Source organism: Dermacentor silvarum, chromosome 9, assembly GCF_013339745.2.
Source record: "Dermacentor silvarum isolate Dsil-2018 chromosome 9, BIME_Dsil_1.4, whole genome shotgun sequence".
NCBI lineage: Eukaryota > Metazoa > Arthropoda > Arachnida > Ixodida > Ixodidae > Dermacentor > Dermacentor silvarum.
Genome location: NC_051162.1, coordinates 20,121,421 through 20,146,178, shown reverse-complemented (window position 1 = coordinate 20,146,178; position 24,758 = coordinate 20,121,421). Strand labels below are relative to the sequence as shown.

Sequence of the window (24,758 nt, the reverse complement as noted above, 5' to 3'; positions counted from 1 at the left end):
AGAGCTCTTGAATATTGGCCACTGAAATTTGATTCAAAGACAATTCGGCAAGTAAATATTGGGTAATTGTTGAGTTACCGTTGAAAGAATGTTGTGCTTAGGCATATTGTTGGGTAGATTTTGTTGAATTACTGTTGGGTTATCATTCATGCAGCATTGTAATGGTGTTGGTAGCTCTGTTGACCAGTTGAGTCGTTATTGACACAGCATTAAAATATACATTGTGCCACTGTTAAGATAGCATTGAGATTTTGTAACTCGCCATTGAAATATTGTTGATATGTCGTGAGGCTAGTGTATTATTAATCATTTAATTTTGAAATTGCTTTAGTATCCACACTTGCATGTACCGGTGCCTGTTCGTAAGTTTTCCTAACACGAACAAAAACAATGAAACTGACCTATTTCAAGTACCTTTATTTGCACCAAAGATACATGCACATGAAACATTATTCCAGTATATAAGCCACAACGGCATGGAATCTGGAAACACAGGCTAGTGCCTACAAAACTCTTAACAGTGTAAATACATCTGAAATACTATACATTTGAACTCAATTAGAACAATCACTGTGGTCTTATCTGGTGACGTATGTTTATGACTAGAAGGCAAAGTCACTCAAAGGCCGACCTGAAGCATACCCTTGTAACTAACTTTGAACACATAAACTCTTGGCTTGCATGTGTAAATACAAAAATGAAGACCACTGTATACCTTACAGTAAAATGTTTCACACACCCAGTAAACACTCACAGAAGGATTTACGGCTGCCTGTGAGTAGGCAAAATAACAAGTACACTGGAAACAAATGACTTCACGTATATATATATATACAAAACACCCGAAATATGTTTTTCAGAGGTAAGCTCCTAAAACATTTGTGCTCTAAAAGCAACTTACCTCCCCGGCATAAGTCAAGAACTGAACAGTATTTAATTCCTTGTGTTATTTTTGGGTACAGAAGAGTTTATTGATGTCATTTCCTGAATTTTGTGAGCTGATCAGTGAATTTTTTCTGGACTTGCGCAAAGCTAATGAAAGCATTTTCTTGGGCCTTTTTCACCCTACGCAGCAACTAGGTGGTACCTCGGTCAATCAAAAAGCTAATGCAAGGCTAATACTTTCAATGATATAATAAAGTGACATAAAATACTTATCTAGCACAGACAACTAGAGTGACACACAGCTAACACAATTACCAACAGTGAAATAAATGGTCACCTACACCTGCATCATTAAAGAGCCCAGAACAACTCATTATAAAGCATGAGAAAAGGTTTCAATAACTGTACAGCCAGATTGGAGAGCTAGTGAAAAACGCAAATAAATGCACATACAAAACACCATTTCCCACACTTGCACACATAAATATATATAATTCCACCAGCATTTCACTCCATAAAATACATAAAAGTTGCGACAAAGCAGTAACTGAAAGACGGAGGGAGCTGCAGTACCCATGTTGAAAAAAAATATCGAAAGTGCCTATTTAATCTGACAGAAAACGTCTTTCCAGGCTATATATTACAATAACTGGACAGCAATGTTAAGTACAAACAAGATGAGAAGCTATACCATTCTTGCAGAAATGAATCGTGTAAATAACTTCATGTATCTCAATTTTACGGATACTTTGGTAATTTGGTGTGCGTACATACTTTACAAACGGCTCAAACAAAGATGAGAACGGCGAAATAAGGTAGGAACACACACTAATGCTGACTCATCTAGAAGTTTGTTCGTGACGACAAAGATATTAAGCACACTGGCCAACTTGACAAAGAAATGGCCATGCGTACGTGGCAGACAGCCCGGTTCAACAAAAAAGGAACGAAAGACTTGTTTTGTAGTATAAATATACCGGTAAAAAAAACAAGAAAGTGAAATATGTCCTATAAGTGATACCACCAAACAAGGAGAGCTATTTTAAAAATCCCAACTCTTTCCCACTAAGAGCAACAGATAGATTATGCATTTGTCGTCTTTGCAATCAATAAATAAGGCTTCCATAATTTCTCTTGTGTTCTAGTCTTTGTGATGAAACAATTGTTCGTTCTACCCCTCATAGCAGAAAACACAATTTTCTTTGATCTCAAAGGCCGCGCATACATGGTTTCTAATCTTTGTCAAGTTCCAACGTGTTTAAAACCTGTCTTCAAGAATAAACTTCTAGTTGAGTCGGCGCTTGTATGTGTTCCTACTTATTTCATTCTCCTCATCTGTTTGTGCTGCTGTTTCAAGTACACATGTACCACTTGGTTAGGCTGATAAACATTCTCACAAGAAAAAGGAACTACCTCCTCTCAAAAGGTAGCTACTACTATCTATTGCCGATGGCCTCACCCCAGCTCAGCGTTCTCAGCTTCTGCGCATCTTAGAAGAATTTCGTTCTTCTTTTGATGTCGGGCAACCTTCCCTCGGCCGGACGTCTGCGTTCACGCACCATATTGACACTGGCTCCCAATCGCCATTGCGGCAAAGCCCATATCGCGTCTTTGCCGCAGAACGTCGCGTGATTAATGAGCAAGTCGACGAAATGCTTCACCGCGAAGTGATCCGTCCCTCAAACAGTCCATGGACATCTCCTGTCGTCCTTGGGACGAAAAAGGATGGCTCTGTGCGGTTCTGTGTAGACTATCGGCGCCTGAACAAGATCACTCGCAAAGATGTATACCCGCTACCGCGAATCGATGACGCTATCGATAGCCTACAAGGAGCTGAATTCTTTTCATCTCTAGATTTACGCTCAGGCTATTGGCAAGTGCCCATGGATGATGCCGATAGGCCGAAGACAGCCTTTGTCACACCCGACGGCTTATACGAATTTAACGTCATGCCCTTTAGACTTTGTAATGCGCCAGCAATCTTTGAACGCATGATGGACACATTTCTGCGCGGCTTGAAGTGGCACACGTGTTTATGTTACCTAGACGACGTAGTTGTTTTTGCCCCTGACTTCACCACGCACCTTTAACGCCTCCGGCATGTTGGCCTCGGCGCTGTCCTAGCGCAGCGCGAACAAGGGTTTCCAGAGTATGTTGTGGCATATGCAAGCCGTACGCTTACTAAGGCCGAGACCAATTACACCGTCACAGAAAAAGAATGCCTGGTGATCACTGGGCACTTACTAAGTTCTGGCCCTATTTGTACGGTCGCCAATTTGATGCCGTCACGGACCACCATGCATTATGCTGGCTGTCGTCATTGAAGGATCCCTCAGGCCGTCTCGCCCGCTGGGCACTTCGCTTGCAGGATTACGATATCCGCGTACTGTACCGCAACGGACGCCAGCATTCTGACGCTGACGTCCTCTCACGTTCGCCCTTGCCTGACGACAATGCATGCTGCTCACTACCCAGCTTGACGTTTCTTCCATCGACATCGGGACCATCGCTTCGGAGCAGCGCAAGGACCCCTGGATTGCCTCCATCATAGACTTCCTTGCTGATCCGTCATCGCAGCCAACCACTCGTGCGTTACGCCGTCAAACTCGCCATTTCGCCATTCGCGGCGACCTGCTTCACCGACGCAATTACACCTCTGACGGCCGCCTGTGGTTATTAGTAGGACCTCGAAGCCTCCGTTCTGAGATCTGCGCATCGTTAAACTCTGATCCAAAGTGTGCGCACTCGGGACTTTTCAAAACCTATCAGCACCTCCGACAACGCTACTACTGGCGAGGAATGTACAACTACGTTCAAAAGTTTGTTCGCTCATGCCCCGACTGCCAGCGCCGGAAATCTTCACCCCAGCTCTCGCCAGCTGGTCGGCAGCCTCTACCCTGCCTTGTATGGGCACTTGTATGGGCACTTCCCTTGACGTCGGCTGCTAACCTCTGGGCCATTGTGGCAGTAGATCACCTTACACTATACGCCGAAACCGCCGCCCTCCCAGCAGCTACGGCGTGCGATGTTGCTTCATTCCTACTTCGCCGATTCATCCTGTGGCATGGTCCACCTCAAGAACTGCTCAGCGATCGCGGGCGTGTCTTCCTGTCGGAAGTAGTTGACGCGATTCTCAAGGAGTGCCACGTTGTTCATCGTACGACTACTGCGTACCACCCTCGAACGAATGGCCTCACAGAACGCTTCAACCGTACACTCGGCGACATTCTTTTGAATGTACGTCACTTCCGACCACACGAACTGGGACGCCATTCTGATGCATCGAAGTGTAATTCCGGCGTGTCTTACGCAGCGGTCGGTCCGTCCTTTTCGGATGTCGGAGTTCTGCACCTTAACACAAGTATTTTCACAGCAGAGGCCCACGCGATATTGGCCGCCGTTAAACACATTAAAGAATCTAATATCCCAAACTCGGTTATATACACAGACTCTTTGAGCGTCGTAAACGCTATAAAACTGTCAAAAAATATGAAAACCCTGTAATTCTATCCCTTTACTCAGTACTATGCACCACCTATGCGTCGAAGCAACATATCATGGTATGCTGGGTGCCGGGGCACCGAGAGATAGAAGGTAACGTGTTGGCTGACCAGCTAGCCACATCCGTCCACGCGAACGTTCCCAACTCTTCCACGACTGTCCCTGAAGCCCACCCTAAAGCCCACCCTAAAGAACTGAAGCCCACCCTAAAGAAAAAGCTGAGGGCTTATTGGCAGTGGTTGTGGGATAAAGCAACAGAAAATAAACTACAGCTTATCAAGCCGTATCTTGGCAACTGGCCGCCGGTATCAAAGAACCGCCGCATAGAAGTAACACTTTGCACACTTAGGATAGGACACACAGTACACATGCTTACCTCTTGTCCGGTGGTGATCCACCCACGTGTGATAAATGTGGTGAGCCACTTACCGTGCTTCACATCCTGCTGCAATGCACTGAATTGAACGCTAATCGGAAAAAGCATTTTCTATTACCACACCGGCAGCAAATTCCACTTCATCCTCTAATGATTTTAGGTATAGAACCTCTCTTTGAATGCCAATCATTGATGGAATTCTTAAAAGATGTGCACAGTTTTCATGGTATAGCCCCAGGCAATCCGTAGCACGGCCTCTTAACAGAGGTTTCTGCTGCGGTAGCTGCGTTATAGAAAGCACCTGCCTCCCAGCCTTTGGGCTCAAAGGCCTTAAGGAGGCATACGTGCTATTTCTATTCTCTTGCATTTTAGCCTCATGATCACTTGTCATTCGTACTGTACCCATAGACCACTCCACACTACACTATCATAATTTTATACAATATATCGTTTAACGCTTCTACGATAGCGATTGATTTTAGGCCACTTTACAGCCATGGTACATCCTATCATCGCAACCAATCAATCAGCGCTTAACACAACATTATCAGCCATGGCGCTGTTTGGCCATACCTGGCCCTTGCGCCACAAAAACCACATATCATCATCATCATCATCACGCCATTCTGCCCTTCGTGACCTACGCGTATAATACCGCTACGCAGAGCACCACTGGATTTCCACCCTATTTCTTACTGTATGGTCGACACCCTTCGCACACCATCGACACCATTCTACCGTACCGGCCGGATGCATCCGAGTGTGTGCCTATTTCTGCCACGGTCAGGCATGCAGAAGAGTGCCGCGACCTAGAACGGGCCTTTACTTCCGATGATCAAGAGCGCCAGAGGAGCACTCGCGGTGACGCCACTTCCACGGTCACCTTCGATCCGGGAGCGGTCGTGTGACTCTCAGTCCCTTTCACTGCCCCTGGTCTCTCATCAAAACTGGTCCCGAAGTATGAAGGTCCTTATCGTGTTCTCGAACGCGCATCCCCTCTGAACTACGTAATCGAACCAGTTGAACCATCTTCAGACATGCGCCGCCGTGGACGAGACATTGTCCATGTCGACCGTCTAAAACGTTACTTCGACCCGCTCATCGTGACGAGCTATTAGGTCACCGGACGGCTCCCTTATCGCTCCCGGGGGTGATTGTAGGGAAGAGAGACAGCCAGTGGATTCAGCGCTACTGGCTCTAAACGCTAGTGGGTGGGGCGCTCTCGCTCAGCAACGCCTCTCGTGCTGGGAAGCTGTGACTGCCCTGCCCGTCGACGTTGCGCTGCTCCGAGCTCTTCCAAGTAAACACCTTTAGAATATATATATTGTAGTGGTGAAGAGAGTCAGCAGCCATTGAGAGAGGATGACGAAGTCCAGCAGCCCGGAGAGCGCGAGACAGCGACCGACGCTCTTGAACCAAGGCCGTTGCGTAGCCCTAATTGCTTTGTAATTAAACCCCCTCACAGATTGGTGGAGGTGCTGGGTATTCTCCCAGTCTCCCAACCTGGAACTACGAAGCCGTACCTTACCTCCAGCGTCAGCGATGCCGGAAGAAACCACCATGCAAGGCTCCTCCCAGACTCAAACCACTTGTCTTTCCCGGCGTGCTGCCTCAGCGTCACCCACCGATATTCAGCCGCACTGACGATCAAGACGTCGAGGACTGGTTGATAAGTTATCAGAGGGTGAGGGCAGTCAACAAATGGGACGATGCAACTAGGCTGACCAATGTAATATTTTACATGACCGGCGTCGCCAGTCTCTGGTTCCGGAACCACGAGGCGGAGATTAATAACTGGGTGTCGTTCAATACAACGTTTTCGGAAATCTTTGGCCGCCCCGCGGTACGCAAACTCCGCGCAGAACAGCGACTTCGTGAACGCGTTCAACAACCCGGTGAGAACTTCACCAGTTATATTGAAGATGTCGCCGACTTCTGTAAGCGTATAAACCCGTCGATGCACGAGTCAGACAAGTTCAAGCAAATCCTCAAAGGAATAGCTGATGACGCATTTCAAATGCTATTGGCAAAAGACCCACAATCCGTCGCCGATGTTGTCAGCTTGTGCCAGAGTTTAGACGAATTGAGCAAGCAACGTGCCCAAACTCGCCACCCTCTGGAACAGGACGACTCGATCGCGGCGTTGATTTTGGCGACCAGAATGCACTGTTGCTTCAGATCAAGCAGTTCGTACGTGAGGAGGTCGCCCGACAGCTCTCCATTTTATCGAGCATGCCCGAGCCAGCCCAGGCGCAACATCTGGCCTGAGTGATACGCCAATTTATACAGGGAGAGGTCACTGACGCTTTGCCGTTCGCTCGTCCGCTACCTCCTGAGTCTGCGCCCTTGTCGTATGCGCAAGTCGTCGCTGCCGGGCCGCCTCGTCAACCGACCTATTCTGCCGCGTCGGCACCCGTTCGGCCTCCACCAGTTCCGTTCAGCCGACCAGTCCCCACAAATCAATCGCGCACTGCAGACAATCGCCCTATCTGTTATTTTTGCGGCTATGCTGGACATGTGGCACGCTTCTATCGCCGTCGCCGGGTCTATGCCGATTCTCTCAAACGGGCGAGCGGGACACGGCAAAGGTGGTAATGGGTTAGGCATGTGACAAGTTGTTTTCCGGCGTTGACACTCAATGCAGGAACGAATGTACTTGCGGACGTATGTGTACATTCCACGCCAGTAGATTCGCTGGCGATGTCTATCATACGTTTTCAAAACGGCAGCATGCGCGTTTTGTGGGTCTGCGTGAAAGTGCGTGCACAGATCTGAGCGCAAATGGAGAGGTATAACAAGAAGCCACTTTCGACCATCGGGCTGGTAGTTGCTGCGGTACAACATGTCGTCCCGAAGTGCATAATGAGGTACCTGGCGACGAAGGGCACGAGAGAGCTGTGGGGCTGATGTCGTCGAAGGCATAGAGAGAACGCCGATCAGCGAGGCGATCCAGGGATCCTTGCGCTGTTCTGAAGGCATGTCAGCGATAGTGATGTTAGCGCAGGAAGTTGCGGAAAGGGAAACAGGCGCGACATCGGAAGGCAGGGGCGAGCGGCAAAGTGCGTCGGCGTGCGTGCGTCCTGAGCGGTAAATGACGCGAATATTGAATTCTTGTAAACGGAGCGCCCAGCGTCCAAGTCGACCCGACGGAACCTTCAGTGAAGCCAGCCAACAGAGCGAATGATGATCGGTGACGACATCAAACGAATGGCCATACAAGTAAGGGCGAAATTTCTGCAACGCCCAAACAATTGCCAAACATTCCTTCTCGGTAACCGAGTAGTTGCACTCTGTCTTGGTAAGGGCACGACTCGCATAGGCAACTACGTACTCAGAGAAGCCCGGCTTACGTTGGGTAAGGACAGCGCCCAGGCTGATCCCACTAGCATCCGTGTGTACCTTGGTCGGAGCGGTAGGGTCGAAGTGACGTAGAATGGGCGGTGAAGTCAAGAGACGACGTAACGTTGCGAAAGCCTCATCACACGCCGGCGACCAACCAGACAGATAGCTGTCGCCGGTGAGCAGCTTCGTCAGTGGTGCTATTATAGAAGCGAATTTATTCACAAAGCGGCGAAAGTATGAGCATAGACCTAGGAAGCTGCGAAGAGCTTTCACGGTGGTAGGCGTCGGGAATTCAGCAACAGCACTAAGTTTCTGCGGATCGGGAAGGTCGACGCCGTCCTTAGAGACTACTTGGCCCAGGATGGTGAGTTTGCGAGCTCCGAATCGGCACTTATTGATGTTAAGCTGAAGGCCTGCGCGCGTCAAACAGCTCAGTACCTCGTAAAGCCGATGGAGGTGACTGTCGAAATCGGGGGAGAAAACGACGACGTCATCCAGGTAGCAGAGGCACGTCTTCCATTTCAACCCATGCAAGACACTGTACATCATCCTTTCGAATGTGGCTGAGGCATTACATAGGCCGAATGGCATAACATTGAATGTTAAGAAGGCGATCGTATGGTGCCATAGGGACCTGCCAATAACCGGACCGTAAGTCTAGTGATGAAAAGAATTCGGCTCCTTGCAAGCAGTCCAGGGCATCATCGATGCGTGGCAGGGGATACACATCTTTTCGCGTAACTTTGTTCAATCGGCGGTAATCGACGCATGAAGCGGATTGAGCCGTCCTTTTGCTTGACAAGAACAACAGGCGACGACCAGGGACTGCAAGACGGCTGAATGATGCCGCGCTGAAGCATTTCGTCGGCTTGTTCGGCGATCACATGACGCTCAGCAGGGGATACGCGGTAAGGGCGCTGGCGCAGAGGCGTGTGAGAGCCGATGTAAATCGGGTGGAGAACAGTATGCGTGCGGCCTAATGACGTCTTTTGGAAATAAAACGAGCCTAGAAACTGGCGGAGGAGTGCAAGACGTTTCTCGCACTGCGCCTCTGCAAGTTCGTCGTCGATGGCGGAGTCGAACATACCTAAAGGTGGTGGATCAGGCGTACTAGCAGAAGGTGTCAGGGCACTGAGGTGCAACTTTTCCACGTCGTCAAGGCAGAAGATGGAGGATACGTCGAACGCCTGAATTGTGCCGATACATCCCCCACGATACACGACCGACGCTCTTGAACCAAGGCTGTTGCGTAGCCCTAACTGCTTTGTAATTAAACCCCCCCCCCCCCCCCACAAAATATATAGTTTCCAAGATCCTATAATGGCACCACAAGTAGTCATGGAATTTATCAGCGTGACAGTATAGCGAAAGCTATAAACGTGCACGTTTGATTCTAAATGTAACATTACCGCCCCCAATATCCTTCTTCCATTGAAATCTTCAGAAATGTTAAAATAGGCTAAGAAGACGTGCTGTACATTTATGAATTTTGAATAATGCCGTGAAACAATTGCGGTATCGAAAATTGAATTTTGTTTTCATATATACATGTTTCGGCAGGCAGCGTAAATTTTCTAGCGCCTTCCGATTGACAACCGCGTCGAATTCCCCTCTGATCTAGCGAGTACGCACGCTATTACTTATTCGACGGACACTTGGTGTGGCACTAAAGCACCCTCCTTCTTTGTCTCAAATATGTCTATATGTTGGCGGATTCTTACTCTGTGCTTCATGGTATTGCAGAGAGGAATGAATAAAGCTATTGGGTCTTTTGTCTGATGTCTTTAGGTTCGTCTTAATTCTTAAAAATGTCCAAACATGAGCACAACGTTAACATGAGCGATAATAGTTTTACATTGCTCGAAACTCAGTTTTCCACTATAAAAAGAAGCTCACACTTTTTGGAATCTATCTTATCTGGAAAAATAATCATCTGTCTTATTGGCGCTTCCTTTCTTCAAAACTCTACTCTCACTACTTTCCTGTCTGGAGTCCTACGTCATGCTAAACATGCGCATGCCTTCATGGCCGAGCGCAGAGTGTTAAAGAAAGAGCAGGCACGCAACTTAGATTACGATTATTGTTTGGACACAAGCTGAACTCCATAGGCTGCAAACGTTCTTTAGAATGTGTCTTTTTTCAGTAGTACATTTTTTGGTGCAAAATTTTAATTCAGAATTTCTTTGCGGAACATCTAACACTCTAGACTTGATCCTTGTCCCTGAACCAAACTTAGTACTTTCTTTAACTTGGTTCCCCGGACTAAGCGATCACTGTTTTTTACATATTTTTGTAGATGTGAGAAGAGCAATGCAAAATTTATCAGAAATTATGCTAGCGGCGATTGCACTGCACTTAACAACGAGTTTCCAGTATTCATTGATGACTGTATCCCCCAATTCTTCAGCCGTACCATGGAAGAAAACTGGAGCTTGTTTAAACACAAAGCCACGTCACTTGTCGCTAAATGTGTGCAACTGCGCAGACTTTCCAGAAAGAAACGCTCTCCTTGGTTTTGCACAACATCAAAAGACTGTACAACAAGAAAAAACTCCTTTTCCGTATTGCAAAACGTCGTCGAACATCTACTCGTTGGAACGATTATTATAATTCGCTGTATACTTGTCGTACCGCGTTAAAAGAAGCGAAGAACGTTTTTTTTTATTTCGATAGTAATTATATGGACACTTAAAGCGGATTTCTGCTGTCGGCGTCGCCGTGAGGTTCCGTATAAAATCCAAGGGCGATAAGATCGTCGCTGCACGCCGTATGTTGTATGTGCGAGTGAAAGCGCGCGAGGGACGCGCGCTTTCACGGAGAGCGATGTTTGCATTGAAGCGCTGGACCGCACCAACGTTCTCTCGCTACTGCTGCCGCAATTACTCACGCCAACGTTTTGGCAGTGGTTGTCTGCGGTCATCGTGTGTGATCTATTCATGTTTGCTTGTGCGCGCTGACACCATGCGTGTTAAATCAGTTAATAAGCGAATGTATCCCAAGTTTAAGCAGCCGATAAAACGACTATCCCTACTGCGTATAGCTCTCTACTAATTTGATATCGCAATTGATGCTTCGCCTTTCGGGCGAAACTGCAACTTCTTAATTACCCACCTACCCTTACTTCTTTCTACTAATCCATCAAAATTTTGGAGGTCTGTTCAAATTAAAACACAAATAACATATCTCTTACAGATACCGGTGGTAACACCATGAGCAATGCAGAATGTTGCAATGTCCTAAATGATCCTTTTGCGAAATCATTTCCTGTTTGCTGTGTTGATACAGTGTCATACATGCGCAACCAAGATTGCTTTCCCATGGATCCGCTTGTTGTCGATTTTGCGGGGATATTAAAGTTAACTCAAATTTTAAAACTCTCGTCTTCCTGTGAAGCCCAGGAAATTATTTCAAACATTTTGAGAAATACTGCTGTTTACTCCTCTATATTTTTATGTACCTTTTCACCCAATCTATTCAGTGTTCAGCTTTGCCCGCAGATTGCAAGGTGGGGAAGGTGGTCCCCCTGCTGAAATCAGGAAGCCCACATTCTCCTCTTAAATACACACCTATTTCACTTCCTAGCGTGCCTTGCAAATTCCTTGAACACGTCCTATTTTCCAATCTTGTCTCATTTCTGGAATCCAACTCTTTCTTCCCTTCATTTCAGCATGGGTTTCGCGAAACCTACTCCTGGCAAACGTAACTAGTATCGTTTATACACACTATTTCTTCCTGTTTATAGACAAAGGCCAAGTCATCGACTGTATCATTCTAGATTTTGTGAAAGGCGTTTGACAAGGTGTCTCATCACTTACTGCTTCTTAAACTTAGTACTCTGAATATTGACCCTAATATTCTGCAATGAATCGAATGTTTTCTAAACAACCAAACCCAGTTTGTACCAGCTAACGATTCTTTATCCTCCTAGTGCGCCGTGAAGTCGGGTGTTCCTCAAGGGTCCGTCTTGGGACCATTACTATTCCAAATTTATATAAACGACTTACCTGCTGGAATTACTAGTTCTATTTAACTTTTTGCGGACGATTGAGTTTTATACCGTCAAATACCTAATCAGCATGACAACTTATTCTTCAGTGTGATCTAGATAACATTTCAGGGTGATGCTCGCAATGGCTAATTTTCTTAAATCCAACTAAATGCAAAATTATGTCTGTCTCGCTTTGCTCAAACTCACCTACTCCTTTCGGATATATTATCAATGAAAGCAACCTCGAGCACGTGAGTTCCTATAAATATGTCGGAATCCAGCTAAACTGGCGCCTTTCGTGGCATGCGAACATCGAACACATCATTAACAATGCAAACAGATCTCTTGGCTACATACGATGGAATTTTTATAAAGCCCCACCCAATTTGAAGTTACTGCTCTGCAAAACACTAATTAGACTGAAGCTCCAGTATGCGTCGTCAATCTGGGACCCTCGTAAAAAAACATTAGCAGACACCATTTAGTCAGTTCAGAACAGGTCAGCACCTTTCATTCTTTCAAATTATTCCCGCACAGTTAGCGTTTCTCTAATGAAGTCAAACTTTGACCTTATTTATGTGCAACTTCGAAGAAATATTTCCGGTCTCTGCTTTTTCCAGAAAATAATTTACCAAAGTAATTCACTTAAACAAGAATTCATTTCAGAACCTTCGTACATGTCGTGGCGTCTTGATCATCGAGTTGAAGTTTTGATTCCTTTCTATCGCACAAATGTTTTCTCCGATACATTTCTGCCAAAAACCAGTGCCGAGTGGAACCGGCTTCCCCCCTGCATCGCCTGCAACGAGGAGGCATCATCTTTCGAGATTGCACTAACTGATGATATTTCGAGTTTTCACTCTAAATACTAATAATTGTTTGAACGTGTATGAACGTGTGTGAACGTGTTTTATTGCAATAGCAAATATATGGACACTTTTACCGGATTTCTGCCGTCGTCGTCGCCGTCGCCGTCGCCGTCACCGTGAGGTTCCCTATAGATAAAATCTTCGCCGTCGCCGTGAGGTTCCCTATAGATAAAATCTTCGCCGCGCGCCGTATGCCCGAGCGGAAGCGTGCGGGGACGCGCGCTATCACGGAGAGCGAACGCACTCAATCACCCACGCGCAAGCAAGGAAGCGGGAAGCCAGCGTCGGAGGGAGCGCGGGCGGGGGGGGGGGGGGGGGGCACTTCTACGCTGCCAACAACCGCGCTCGTCGCTCGTCCGCACCGTCTCTTATCTCCACACGGCTCTGACCTTTATGCATTCGCCGCTCAGTTTCCGTTGCAGCGATAGACCGCACGTACCTTCGCCCGCTGCTGCGGCGTATATATGCGCTTGCTGCCAGCGTTTTCACGGTCGTTGTCTGCAGTCATTCAGTGTGATCTATTCATGTTTGTTTGTGCGCGCTCACACCACGCTTGTTCATTCAGTTAGTAATAGTCGGGTCACATTTTCCAACGCACGCTACACATGCAATGCTTCCCGGATCGGCAGTGCAGCGCTACAGGTGTGTCCCTTCGCACGCGCTGCCCACGGGAAGCGCTTCTCATCAACACCACCGTTTCACACGCGCCTTCTCGTGGTCATCGAGTCTCTCTTCATGTCGGTCTACTTACGCCGCAGCACACCTGCTTACTTAATCAGCTCATGTTTACTACAATTCATATTGCTACCAAAGCCGCTCACCTTACTTCGTATGACATTGCTGTGTTGCTATCGCATTCATTGCTTCGCCCTTAGGGCGAAACTGTGACCTTTTTTATTGTTTATTGTACCCAGCTGTAACACGCTTCTGGACCCTGAGGGTACTCTAAATAGATAAGTAAATAAATTTCTCGGTTTCTTAGAGAAAAAAAGCTGAAAACTCTTGGATCTCAAGAAAGTGTAAATACACAGTTGCGATGTCTATATTTATTTTTATATGAATAATGTGGGATAAAGATGTGACCTCGCTATTGGTATCCTGAGCCTTGCTTTATTTATTTATTAATTTATTTACAATACCTACAGCACCCAATGGGCATTATTGTAGGGGGGAGTACAGAAAAACGGGAATCAGATCAATCCGTACATACATACATACATGCATACTTAATACATACATACATACTACACAACACATACGTTTCCAGACGTCGCAGACACTGACAGGCCAACAACACCCTTCAGAATACAATACAAAAACAGAATACAAAAGGATACGATTATACATAATAATATGCAAACTCTGCAGGACATAAGAAACAGACCTGAAAAACCAAAGCGAAGAAGACCAAGCCGCACCAAACGGCTTGGTGACAAAACAGTGCATCAGAAGTTAAACATTAAACGCTGTAGGTGAGTAGAGAAGGATGAGGGAGGAGCAGGAACAATATGGTCTGGTAAGTCATTCCAATCGTGAATTGTTTTCGGAAAGAAAGTATACTTAAAAATTTTCACCCTGCACTTGTATTCCGGATTTTCATTGAATGATCGGTTCGATGAGACACATAAGTTGGTGGCTTAATATACCTGTCCTTGTCAATACCGGTTCTGCCCTGGAATATGCTATACAAAAGACACAATCTAAGACATTTCCTCCTGTTCTCAAGTGGTGACTAACGCAGATCATTCCGAATTGCAGTAGTGCTTTTCCGGAAGTCATAGTTTCCAGAAACGAAGCGCGCAGCACGTTTCTGCACACACTGAAGCTCATTTATGTTCTGCTTTGTGTAGGGATCCCAAGCAGAACAGCCATATTCTAAAATTGGATGGACGTTAGTTAGGTATGATAATACTTTGAGTTCAAGAGGGGCTTGCCAGAAATTCCTTCTGATAAAGTTGAGTGTACGGCTGGCTTTCAATGATAAGTAGTGAACGTGTATGTTCCATGAAAGGTCATTGGAAAACATTACTCCCAGATATTTATAATCTGAAACCTCAGTCACGCGTTCGCCGCCTAGTAAATAGCTGTAGATTTGAGGATTTCTTTTTTGGTGTGTGTGAACATGATTGTGGTGCATTTCGACAGATTGAGGGCGATTTTCCAATCCTGACACCAGGAAAAAATAAAATCAACATTCTTTTGCAGCAGCTTCGAGTCCGCTTCACAAAGGATACTGCGATAGACACAGCAGTCGTCTGCATACAACCTGATTGAACTGGACACATGTACTGGAAGATCGTTGATATAGATCTTAAAGAGAAGCGGCCCTAATACCGACCCTTGCGGGACACCTGATAACACTGGTGCTTCTGATGAATTTGCTCCATCTAACACTAAGCACTGCTTTCGTTCGCTCAGATATGTAGTTATCCATGTCAGCAACATAGTCGGCATGTTAAGGGCAGATAACTTCTGTAATAAGATATTATCTGACACAGAATCAAAGGCTTTTCTAAAGTCTAAAAATATCCAATCCACTTGATTACCACTGTTTCGCGATTCAGCAATAACGTGAGTAAATTCTATTAATTGTGTATAGCATGAATATCCACTTCTGAATCCATGTTGATTCCTGCAGAAAAAATTATTGCTTTGAAGATGATCAATTAGGCTGGCTTAGATTATATGCTCGCAAGTTTTGCAGATTATGCTTGCTAGTGAAATAGGCCTGTAGTTGCTGGTGTTTGCTTTATTTCCAGTTTTGTGTACGGGAACTACGTTTGCCCGCTTCCAGTCAAGGGTTAGTTCACCTTGTTCAAGGGACTTTGTGAACAACGTTGTCAAATAAGGCGAAACTGAAGAAGCACAGTTCTTTAAGACATGATTGGAAACTTTGTCTGGGCCAGGGGGAGAAGTTACTTTGACATTCTGTAGCAGCAAAGTAACACCATGTTCTGTAAAGGTTATATCATTCATTTGCGTAAAATTGGAAGACTCTGGTACCTCTATAATCGTGTCGGTGGGTTTGGAGAACACTGACTGGAAGTATGAGTTAAAATGTTCCGCCTATGATTCAGGATTTCCAGCAAAGTTCGTTCCATCGATTACATCCGGAATGGTGCTTTTGGCACATTTTAATCTTTTATATATTTCCAAATTTCTTTTGGATTTCTGCTAACTTTTTCATAAAGGTTCTGCATGTAGAGGTAATGTGCCCTCTCTGTCTCTTTAGTAACGATCTTGCTTTGTTCTTTCAACTTTTAATGAAGTATTAGGCTCGGAGATTGGCAGTACCTACGGAATAGGCGACGTCTTTTGTTTATCAAATCCCAAAGTTTCTTGTTCATCCACCCCTTATCGCTTCGGCGCTTTGCCGAAATGATGCGGCTTGGACTGAACGTCTGGGTTAGAGACAACAATGTTGCTTTCAAAACATTCCATGTGGTGTTGGTCTCAACGTAAGTACAAAGCGACAGGAATTCCGGGAAAAATGCATCCAGCGCATGCGAAATGGCGCAACAGTCACCATGTTCATAAAAGAAAACTTTACGTGGCTGAACAATGCGACGACGCGCTGCAGCAGAGGATAATTTTGCCATAACTACTTCGTGGCCACATATGCCGGGAACTGTGATAGCTGAAGTCACAAGATCACGATCGTTCGAGAAAAGTAGGTCTAGAACATTTGCACTGTTTGATGCCATTCTTGTTGGCGTGCGTACAAACTGAAACAGGGAATGAGCATCGATGAATTCACGAAAGGATAGATGTGGTGGTGTGGATAGATGTGGATAGATGTGGATAAAGGATAGATGTACTGGTAAACGTCGGCAGCAAATCCCTCCATTGAATATTTGAAAGGTTGAAATCCCCTCCGAGGAGGAGATATGTGGCATCTAAGCTTATCAAAATGTTATTCATTTCAAATATAGGCTCGGCATTGCTCGTTCCAGGTGGTCTGTAAAACGCGCCAACAGCCAAAGACAAACCATTTTGCAGTGACACTTTGCACCAAACTGTTTCGCATGAGTCACTGCTCACACTAATGTTAGTACTTTTGAGGCTGTCGTGGACCAGAACAAACACGCCCCCACCATGTGTGTTCCGGTCTCTGCGATATACGAAGTACTGAGGGGTAAATATTTCGCAATCGCTTATTGAACGGTCTAACCAGGATTCCGTACCTATCACAACGTGTGGTAAGGTCATTTCTAACAATTCATAGAATTTGTTAACCTTATTTTTCAGACTGCGGCAATTTACAGTTATGCATACCAGATCGTTCGTACTAGGTTTTTTCCTGAGCGATTTCTTTGGTGGCTATTGAGATACCGTGGTCACTGAATTTGTTGCGTAATGATATACGAACGTTTGCCCATCGTATGCTTGTTAAAACGTAGCTCAAATTGCCGTCCACGGCCACGGGCGAAGGATGCCAGTGTTTTCTTTCAAATTGAATGCGTCGGGAGAAGTCTCCGCCTAGACTGAAATCTGTACCTTTAAGCGTTGTACAAGCGGCGAGTATGTGTTGCTTATCTTTGAAAGATAACAGCTTAACTATTATTGGTCCCGTTTTGACAGGTGCGTAACTACGCAGCCGATGGCTCCTTTCTACAGACTTAGGATCAATTTGTAGTCCCAGTTTCTCAGACCAAAAAGCAATTATCTTCTGCTCAGAATCAAACCAAGTCTCTTTTTGCGCATCTTCCAAGCCACAGAAGATCAAGTTATTTCTTCGAGACCTATTATCAAGGTCGTCATGCAATGACTGGAGTGTAGTACACATGAACGAAAGTTTATCGCCGCCAGCGACAAGGCTTTTCACCTCTTTTTTTAGCGGGATGACAGACGCCACGGTATCTTCAACGCATTTGATTTTTGCTGTTAGTTCAGTTATCTTTTGTTCAAGGGTCTCTCGAATAGAGTGAATTTCATTGAAAAGTTCAGACTGCTTTTGCTGGATTGTGGGTATAGTCAAAATGATGTCGAACATTTGCGTTTCTTGCGCTCGTGTAAGGGGCCCAGGGTTTTCCTCGACGTCGCCGGCTAGCAGCAACATTTTCTGAGCAAGGTAATTTCTTTTAGGCGCTTCACTGTCATGCACAACATTCGATACAGACGCAAAACATGTATGGTGGGATCCGGTGCCGACTTTTTAATGACTTTTCGTTAACAAAGCGATATGAAAAACCAACCTGAAGAAAAAGGCGGCGTAAGCGTCCAGCGGCCATGTCGGCGCCGGATCCCGAAGTGGTTTGCCAAAAGCGAGCCTTATGTAGCCCACTACTCTCCAGGGTTGTCCAGGGTTGCCAGTCGATGCATTTGGTGAGGAGCGTTGGTAGCGCTGTCGTGTCCAACGGTGGCCGGTCACACAGGTAAGCCGGGCAGGTTTCATCGACGGAATAAACGCTCTCCGTAAGGAAGCACGTTTCTGATACGGTGCCTTGAAGAACGGTAGTTATCTGCAGCCACTGAAGAAAAAGGCGGCGTAAGCGTCCAGCTGCCATGTCGGTGCCGGATCCCCAACAATAACATTATGTCAGCAAAAAATACAGAATTTTTGAGTTTGGACAATGTTCTTTTTTAAATAACGGTAGTCACTTAGACATTTTAAGAGTCATAACTTTGAAAAATTATGAAAAAGTTAAAGATATGAGCAAAGCACCATAACATAACTACAAAAGCACTCCTATCTTAAATAACCTCATTCAAGCGATTAAAATGATTACTGTTGTGCAGTGTCTCTGCTCATGAGAGTGTTGTCAAAAATATTTTGTCCTAATTTATTTCCTTTATTAGGCACCTGCAGACCACGCAACGGCTGTGTGATGCTCGACTTTCTCGAACGCACAGCAAGTCATTATGTCCTCTTACAATGCTACCGTTTCAAAAAGGCTTGCCAAACATACAGTGCAGCTTGTTGGCATCGGGTGGGTATTCAACCGCTCCTCCGCAATCCAGGAAAACTGGGCAGCACGTGGGCAGAAGGGTTATCCCACAAACCGCTGAATCTTGTCTCTGTCAGCCTGGTGCAGTGCTTACATACCACGCCGTGACGGCGTTGCCAAAAGCTACACGCACCACACATCGACACTGTTTTGGCTCTTTCTCTCAGAGATTCTCCTAATTGACTGGGTTGGTATTAGCCGGCCAATCAATAGTCTGCAGATTTTGTCTATCAGTGGGCCTGATACTATTATTTCAAAAATATTAAAATGAACTGAAGTATTTTTATCTGTTATTCCTTCTAAAATCTTTGCTCAGTCGTTGCATTATTCTTCGCTCCCGCGTGACTGGAAGAAAGGTAAGGTTGTTCCAGTCCCAAAGTCAGGCAATGCGCATGCTCCCGAGAACTACCGTCCCATTTCATTGACAAGCATCCCATGCTAACTTTTGGAACAAATAATTTACTCTCACCTTGTTGACTTTTTAGAGACGAATTCATTTTTTCATTCCTGTCAACATGGCTTGAAAAAAATGTACTCGTGCGAAACCCAACTAGCTTGCTTTACTAATGATCTTTTGCTGCATCTGACAATAGCTTTGAGGTTGACTGTATTTTCTTGGACTATGCTAAGGCATTTGATACCGTAACGCACGATCTACTAAACCTTAAACTCGATCAGCTTAACATTGATCCTTTAGTATTAGCTTTGATTAAAGACTTCCTTTCCACTCGAACCCAGTACGTAACTGCCAATAACGCTTCCTCTGCTTTTTCATCGGTTACATCAGGGGACCCACAGGGATCCATCCTCGGGCCTCTGCTCTTTCTAAATTTATATTAACGACCTCCCTGACTTCGTGAAATCGTCTTCAATTAACCTATTTGCTGATGCCTGCGTAATATAACGTAAGATTAGTGACCCCGACGATTCCACTAAACTACAAGAAGACTTTTAACAATTTATCCATATGGTGCAATGTATGGAACATTAAACCAAACGTACATAAATGCAAATATGTGCGCATAGCACGCCGCGTAAACAATACTGACACCCGCATGTATTTTCTGAATATCGTTCCTCTCTGTCATTATTTTTTTAAAGTATCTCGGCCTTTATATCACTCACGATCTATCATGGCACAATCATGTTGAATATATAACTTCTAACGTTAATCGCACTCTAGGCTATTTGGGCAGAAACTTTCGTTCCTGCATCTCTAAAGCTGACGCTCTACAAAACACTTGTTCGATCAAAATTAGAAGATGCCTCGGCCATCTGGGATCCCCCAGACGTACCACTGACCCTCTCATTCGAAGCCATTCAGAACCGCGCGACCCGCTTTATTCTATCTAGCCACTCTCATCATTCTAGCGCAACACTCATGAAGCAAACCCTTAACATAACGGATCTTTCAGTACGTCGTGCGTACAGTCGCCTCTGCCTTTTCCACAAGATTTACCACAGCCCGGTATTAAAAGAGAAACTTCTAACTCCTCCTTCTTACTTTTCATACCGCAGCGATCACCTTCATAAAGATTTCGTGCCATCTTGTCGCTCGAATGCGTAATATTACTGTTTTCTACCTCACACCTGCAATGAATGGAACCACCTTCCCGAATCAGTCGCCATTATTACAGACGCATCGAGGTTCAAGACTGCTGTTTTCCCAGCCACCTCACAAATATTGTATTCATTGTTCTGCATTCTTTTTGCGTATATGTATCACTCCTTTCTGTAGCACCTACGGGCCTTGAAAGTATGTATAATAAATAAATTTGACACTTGAAAGCTCCGCTCACATTTATCTCGGCATGGGAAGCTCCTTTCCCGCCTTTTCTCTCCTGTCATTCTTTTGCACACTTTCGACAAAACGGTAGCAATGCTGCTACAGATTTTGGATTAACTAGCGTGTCAGTCATACGACGTGCTCACCATCCCCCTATTTTAACGACATGTCAACACAACTTAAGTCAACAAAGAGCGCTTCACTTGGCAAGCGTTTTGAATTTGTCGCATTGAGCGTAATTCATGATTTGGCGCACGTTCTGGACATCGAGGTCTCGTGCTGTGATTGCGCAGTATGCAGTTATCCAATAAATAGAGAATAAGTTGAAACAAAAGCCTTGGCTTTGTACAAATTTAGCAAAAAATTTAGAAACATGCCTGCGCATATTTAGGGAGTTTAAATTAGTCCCTGTATCGTCCCGTACTCCTGTTGCCAATTGATGCTCTATCTTTGCGAACGTCACGGATCTTCCTGCATTCCAGGTCTTCTCCGAGTGCATACAAGATGTCCTCGATGACTGGGACCGCGACCCGGCGTCTCGCCGCTACGTGATCGGCGTCACCAACAGCCCGTGGCTCCTGACCTCCGGCGTGCAGGCGTTGTTCCAGCGGCGCGTCTACGTCCCGCTTCCCGACCACACGTGCCGGGCCACGATTGCGCAGCACCTCCTCTCGGGCTCCGACGGCTACGCGGCCTCACTTTCACTCGGTGACATCGCGGATGCCACGGAGGGCTTCACGAGCACCGAGCTCGCCATGTGCCTGCGCAGCCCCTTCTGGCGCATCGACTCGCGCAAGAAGCTCGACGAGCGGTTCGTGGACCTGGTCAGCGTCTCCGGTTTGGGAAGCGTGCGTTGCTGCTGCTGCTTCTGCGTCGAAGAGGTCGAGCCGGACGAGGAACTGACGACGCCGCAGCAGTTGTCGGACCTCTCGGAAGCGGGGCCCGAAGGTCCCAGCACGACGCCGCTCATCGCCATCGACGCCGAGCTGCAGAAGGCCATTGGGGCCATGACCCGAGTGCTGGCGCAGAACGCGAGACCTAGACCGCCACTCCGACAGGCCGCGGTGAGGACGTCGTCGAAATCGTCGGTGCGGAACTGCATAATTTCCTGATATATGAAGATCGCGGGGCGGACTTTTTTTTATTTCTTCATTTGCGTTCTCCAACTGCGCTTCGGTGCCGATTTTTTTTTTTTTTGAAATATGGTACAATGTGTTACTTTTTATTAGAAACTTCAATTTTACGTTTTTTTATTACCGGCTGCTTAAGAGTGGTGCTCTCGATTCAGAATTCCGGGAAATTAACTTTAAATAGAAGTTTGCTCTTCCGAGGTGTTTAAGCTACTCTAGCATAGAGAGTGCAGATTTTCGGCTGTAATTAAAATTTACAACAAAATAAACATCTGTATTGCAACATTCAGGGACGTAGCCTGATCACACTAAGCCTTTCCATGTGTTTACGAGGAGAAAGTGACAGACTGAGTGCAAAGGCATAAAACAGAACCCGTATTCTGTCTGTGACGCATTCATGTGAACCAGTTGCTACCCATTTATCATATTCTAACCATGTGAGACACGGGACAAGAAAGCGCTTGTGTCGTCCACTGTAATGACGTGCTTCTCGGGCTGTTCGACTACTACAAAGACGCGCGTCAACTTTCGTTATTGATAAGTTAACTATCGTGCAATAAGGCAGAAAAAGTTTTAATCAATTCTGGTTTAATAAGTGGCAAACCCACGATCTGATTATGAGGCGCACTGTAGCTGGCGACTCCCGAATGGTTTGGCTACCTGGGGTTGTTCAACGTGCGCCCAATGCCCGATATGCGAGCGTTATTGCATTCCTCCCTCATCGCTATGCGACCGCTGGTTTTATTTCGATAACAATTATATGCACACTCCAGGCGCATTTCTGCCGTCACCGACGTTGTCGCCGTGAGGTTCCGTGTAGTGTCCAAGGGTGATAAAATCTTGGCCGTGCACCGTATGCTCTATGTGCGAGTGCAAGTGTCTTAGGGTGAGCCGGTGATCGCGACTCAATATCGCGCACGCAAGAGAAGGAAGCGCGCCGTCTTGCAGTAGCGCGCAACCCTCCGAAGGGGCGCGTTTTACGCCGCGCGCGCTTCCGCCCGGGCCGCTGTACCTTGAAAGACATCTGCGGCGGGGACAGAGTCCGCCCTGAGCTGTGTTTTCACGGCTCAGTCCGCGTTGATGTGAACGGCCGCACGAAGGTCAACTCGCTCGCTGCTGCAGCCACGCTTACTCACTCCAGCGTTTTGACAGCGAGTTCCGCGGTGATCGAGTGAGATGCGTTTATGTTTGCTTGTGCGCGCGTAACACCATGCTTGTTAATTTTTTCGTATGCCTATGTTTACAAGTTTATACGGCTGATAAAACTACTATCTTTACTTCGTATAGCTGTCCACTAATTTTCTATCGCAATCGATGTTTCGCCTTTCGCGAAAATCATCGTGCCTAGCACGTTTTTGCTAGACACGCACATGACCAGACCACACTTTATTAGAAGCAGCGGCAATTGTACAGAAAAAGGCGGTAAGCAAGCTTTCTATAGCCAGGTCGACTAAGGAGCTATCGTATTTGGGATGCGGGAGAAAGGATACGCCCGCTCTTTGACAATGACAGGTGTCAAGCGTTTGTGTTGTGTCATGCATCTGAGCAAGCGTCCATGTGAAATCGCGCATGTGCACCGCTGTATATATGTGTGCTCTTTTTGAAAATTATAATCTGTTGGAAGTGAAGGCTTGTCATCGTTTGTCGCCTCTTTCGCATTCTTTTGTCTATGTTCGCGGTGTCAAGCCTAATGGATAACTTAATAAGGTTGCCAAGTAGACGACAAGTTTTGCCTTGTTCACGGAAAACGGAGAACTGCTTTTTCGTGAATACGAAAACGAATACGACAGACAATAGCGACCGGATGCCGCCATGTGAAGGTAACTCCATGTGAAGGTGAAGCCGCCATGTGCGTCGATACAGTGTATTGGAAGTCGGTATATAGAGTGTTCAGGGTGGGGCCCGTAGCTTACGCTTCTCTTGTAGATGTCGCCAGGTGGCCCAACATCATCATGGGCTGTATGGAAGTCACTTATTTCACCAGGACCGCTCTGCAACGACCGCAATTGTTGCGCGGGTTGCGCCTGTGAATGTTTGCAGTTTTATTTATTTCATTCAAGATCCTCACATAATCTTAGGTGAAGTATTGCGTGAGAGGCGTTTGAAAATGCTAAACATGTTGAAACGGAGCGGGAGTCCATTCTTTACATAAAATGGAGCAGTGTGAAATCCATTATAATGTAATAGGTAAGCGGTGGAAGTCACAATTGTCGCTTATAGAACATTAGGCTATGCAAAATGAAGTGCCGAAATGCACATGCAATTCTTAGAATTATTTGTCGTAGACGCAAAATTATATCGCAGAAATCCCACTCCTTCCTATGCAGATAGCAGTCAAACAATACATGAATACTACGTGAAGAGAGTGCTTATAGACTTCATTTCTAAGTCACAGTATGAAAAATGTATTTACAAAAATTTACACAATGAATAATTACCTAAGTAATCAATTATTTAGGTAATTAGCACAATTCAAACCCATTCTTTATTTAAGTACCATTCCAGTTTAAGTTAGGTAAATAGTTAGCTATTCACCTATAAGAATTATATTTATAGTGTTTAGTTGATCGAGTAAAAATTTATGAGATAATTAAAAACCTTATTAATGAAGTAAAAAAAGCACAGGCAGCCCTTTATATTCCGGTGAGGACCGCTGAGCATAATTCAAACTTGTATATCTTAGGAAAGAAGAAGCCTTTATTTTGTATGAATGCATAATGTAAACTAGATAAACTCCGACTGCTGATAACACCGCGCGCGGTGTTATCGCCGCCTCCTTTGAGTTGAAGCGAGAAGATAAAGTCGCTCGCCGCTGCGGGCGCTATCTTGAAAGCGATCATCTTACGCGAGGGACGGACGGACGTACGGACAGTTTTCTTGTTGGGTAAGTATAGAAATGACTGCATTAAAAAAATCACAAGCGACAAAAACTT

At 45.8% G+C, this 24,758-nt stretch overlaps 1 protein-coding gene across 1 annotated transcript in view; it reads left to right on the top strand.

Annotated features, from left to right (window-relative positions):
* LOC125939788 (uncharacterized) overlaps window positions 1-21,815 on the top strand; it is a 30,613-nt gene extending 8,798 nt beyond the window's left edge. Inside the window, exon 3 of the mRNA XM_049655225.1 lies at window positions 21,178-21,815. Coding sequence (XP_049511182.1) covers window positions 21,178-21,807 — 630 coding nt within the window. The 3' untranslated portion in view covers window positions 21,808-21,815. The remainder of the gene's footprint in view (window positions 1-21,177) is intronic.
* Window positions 21,816-24,758: the final 2,943 nt, after the last annotated feature.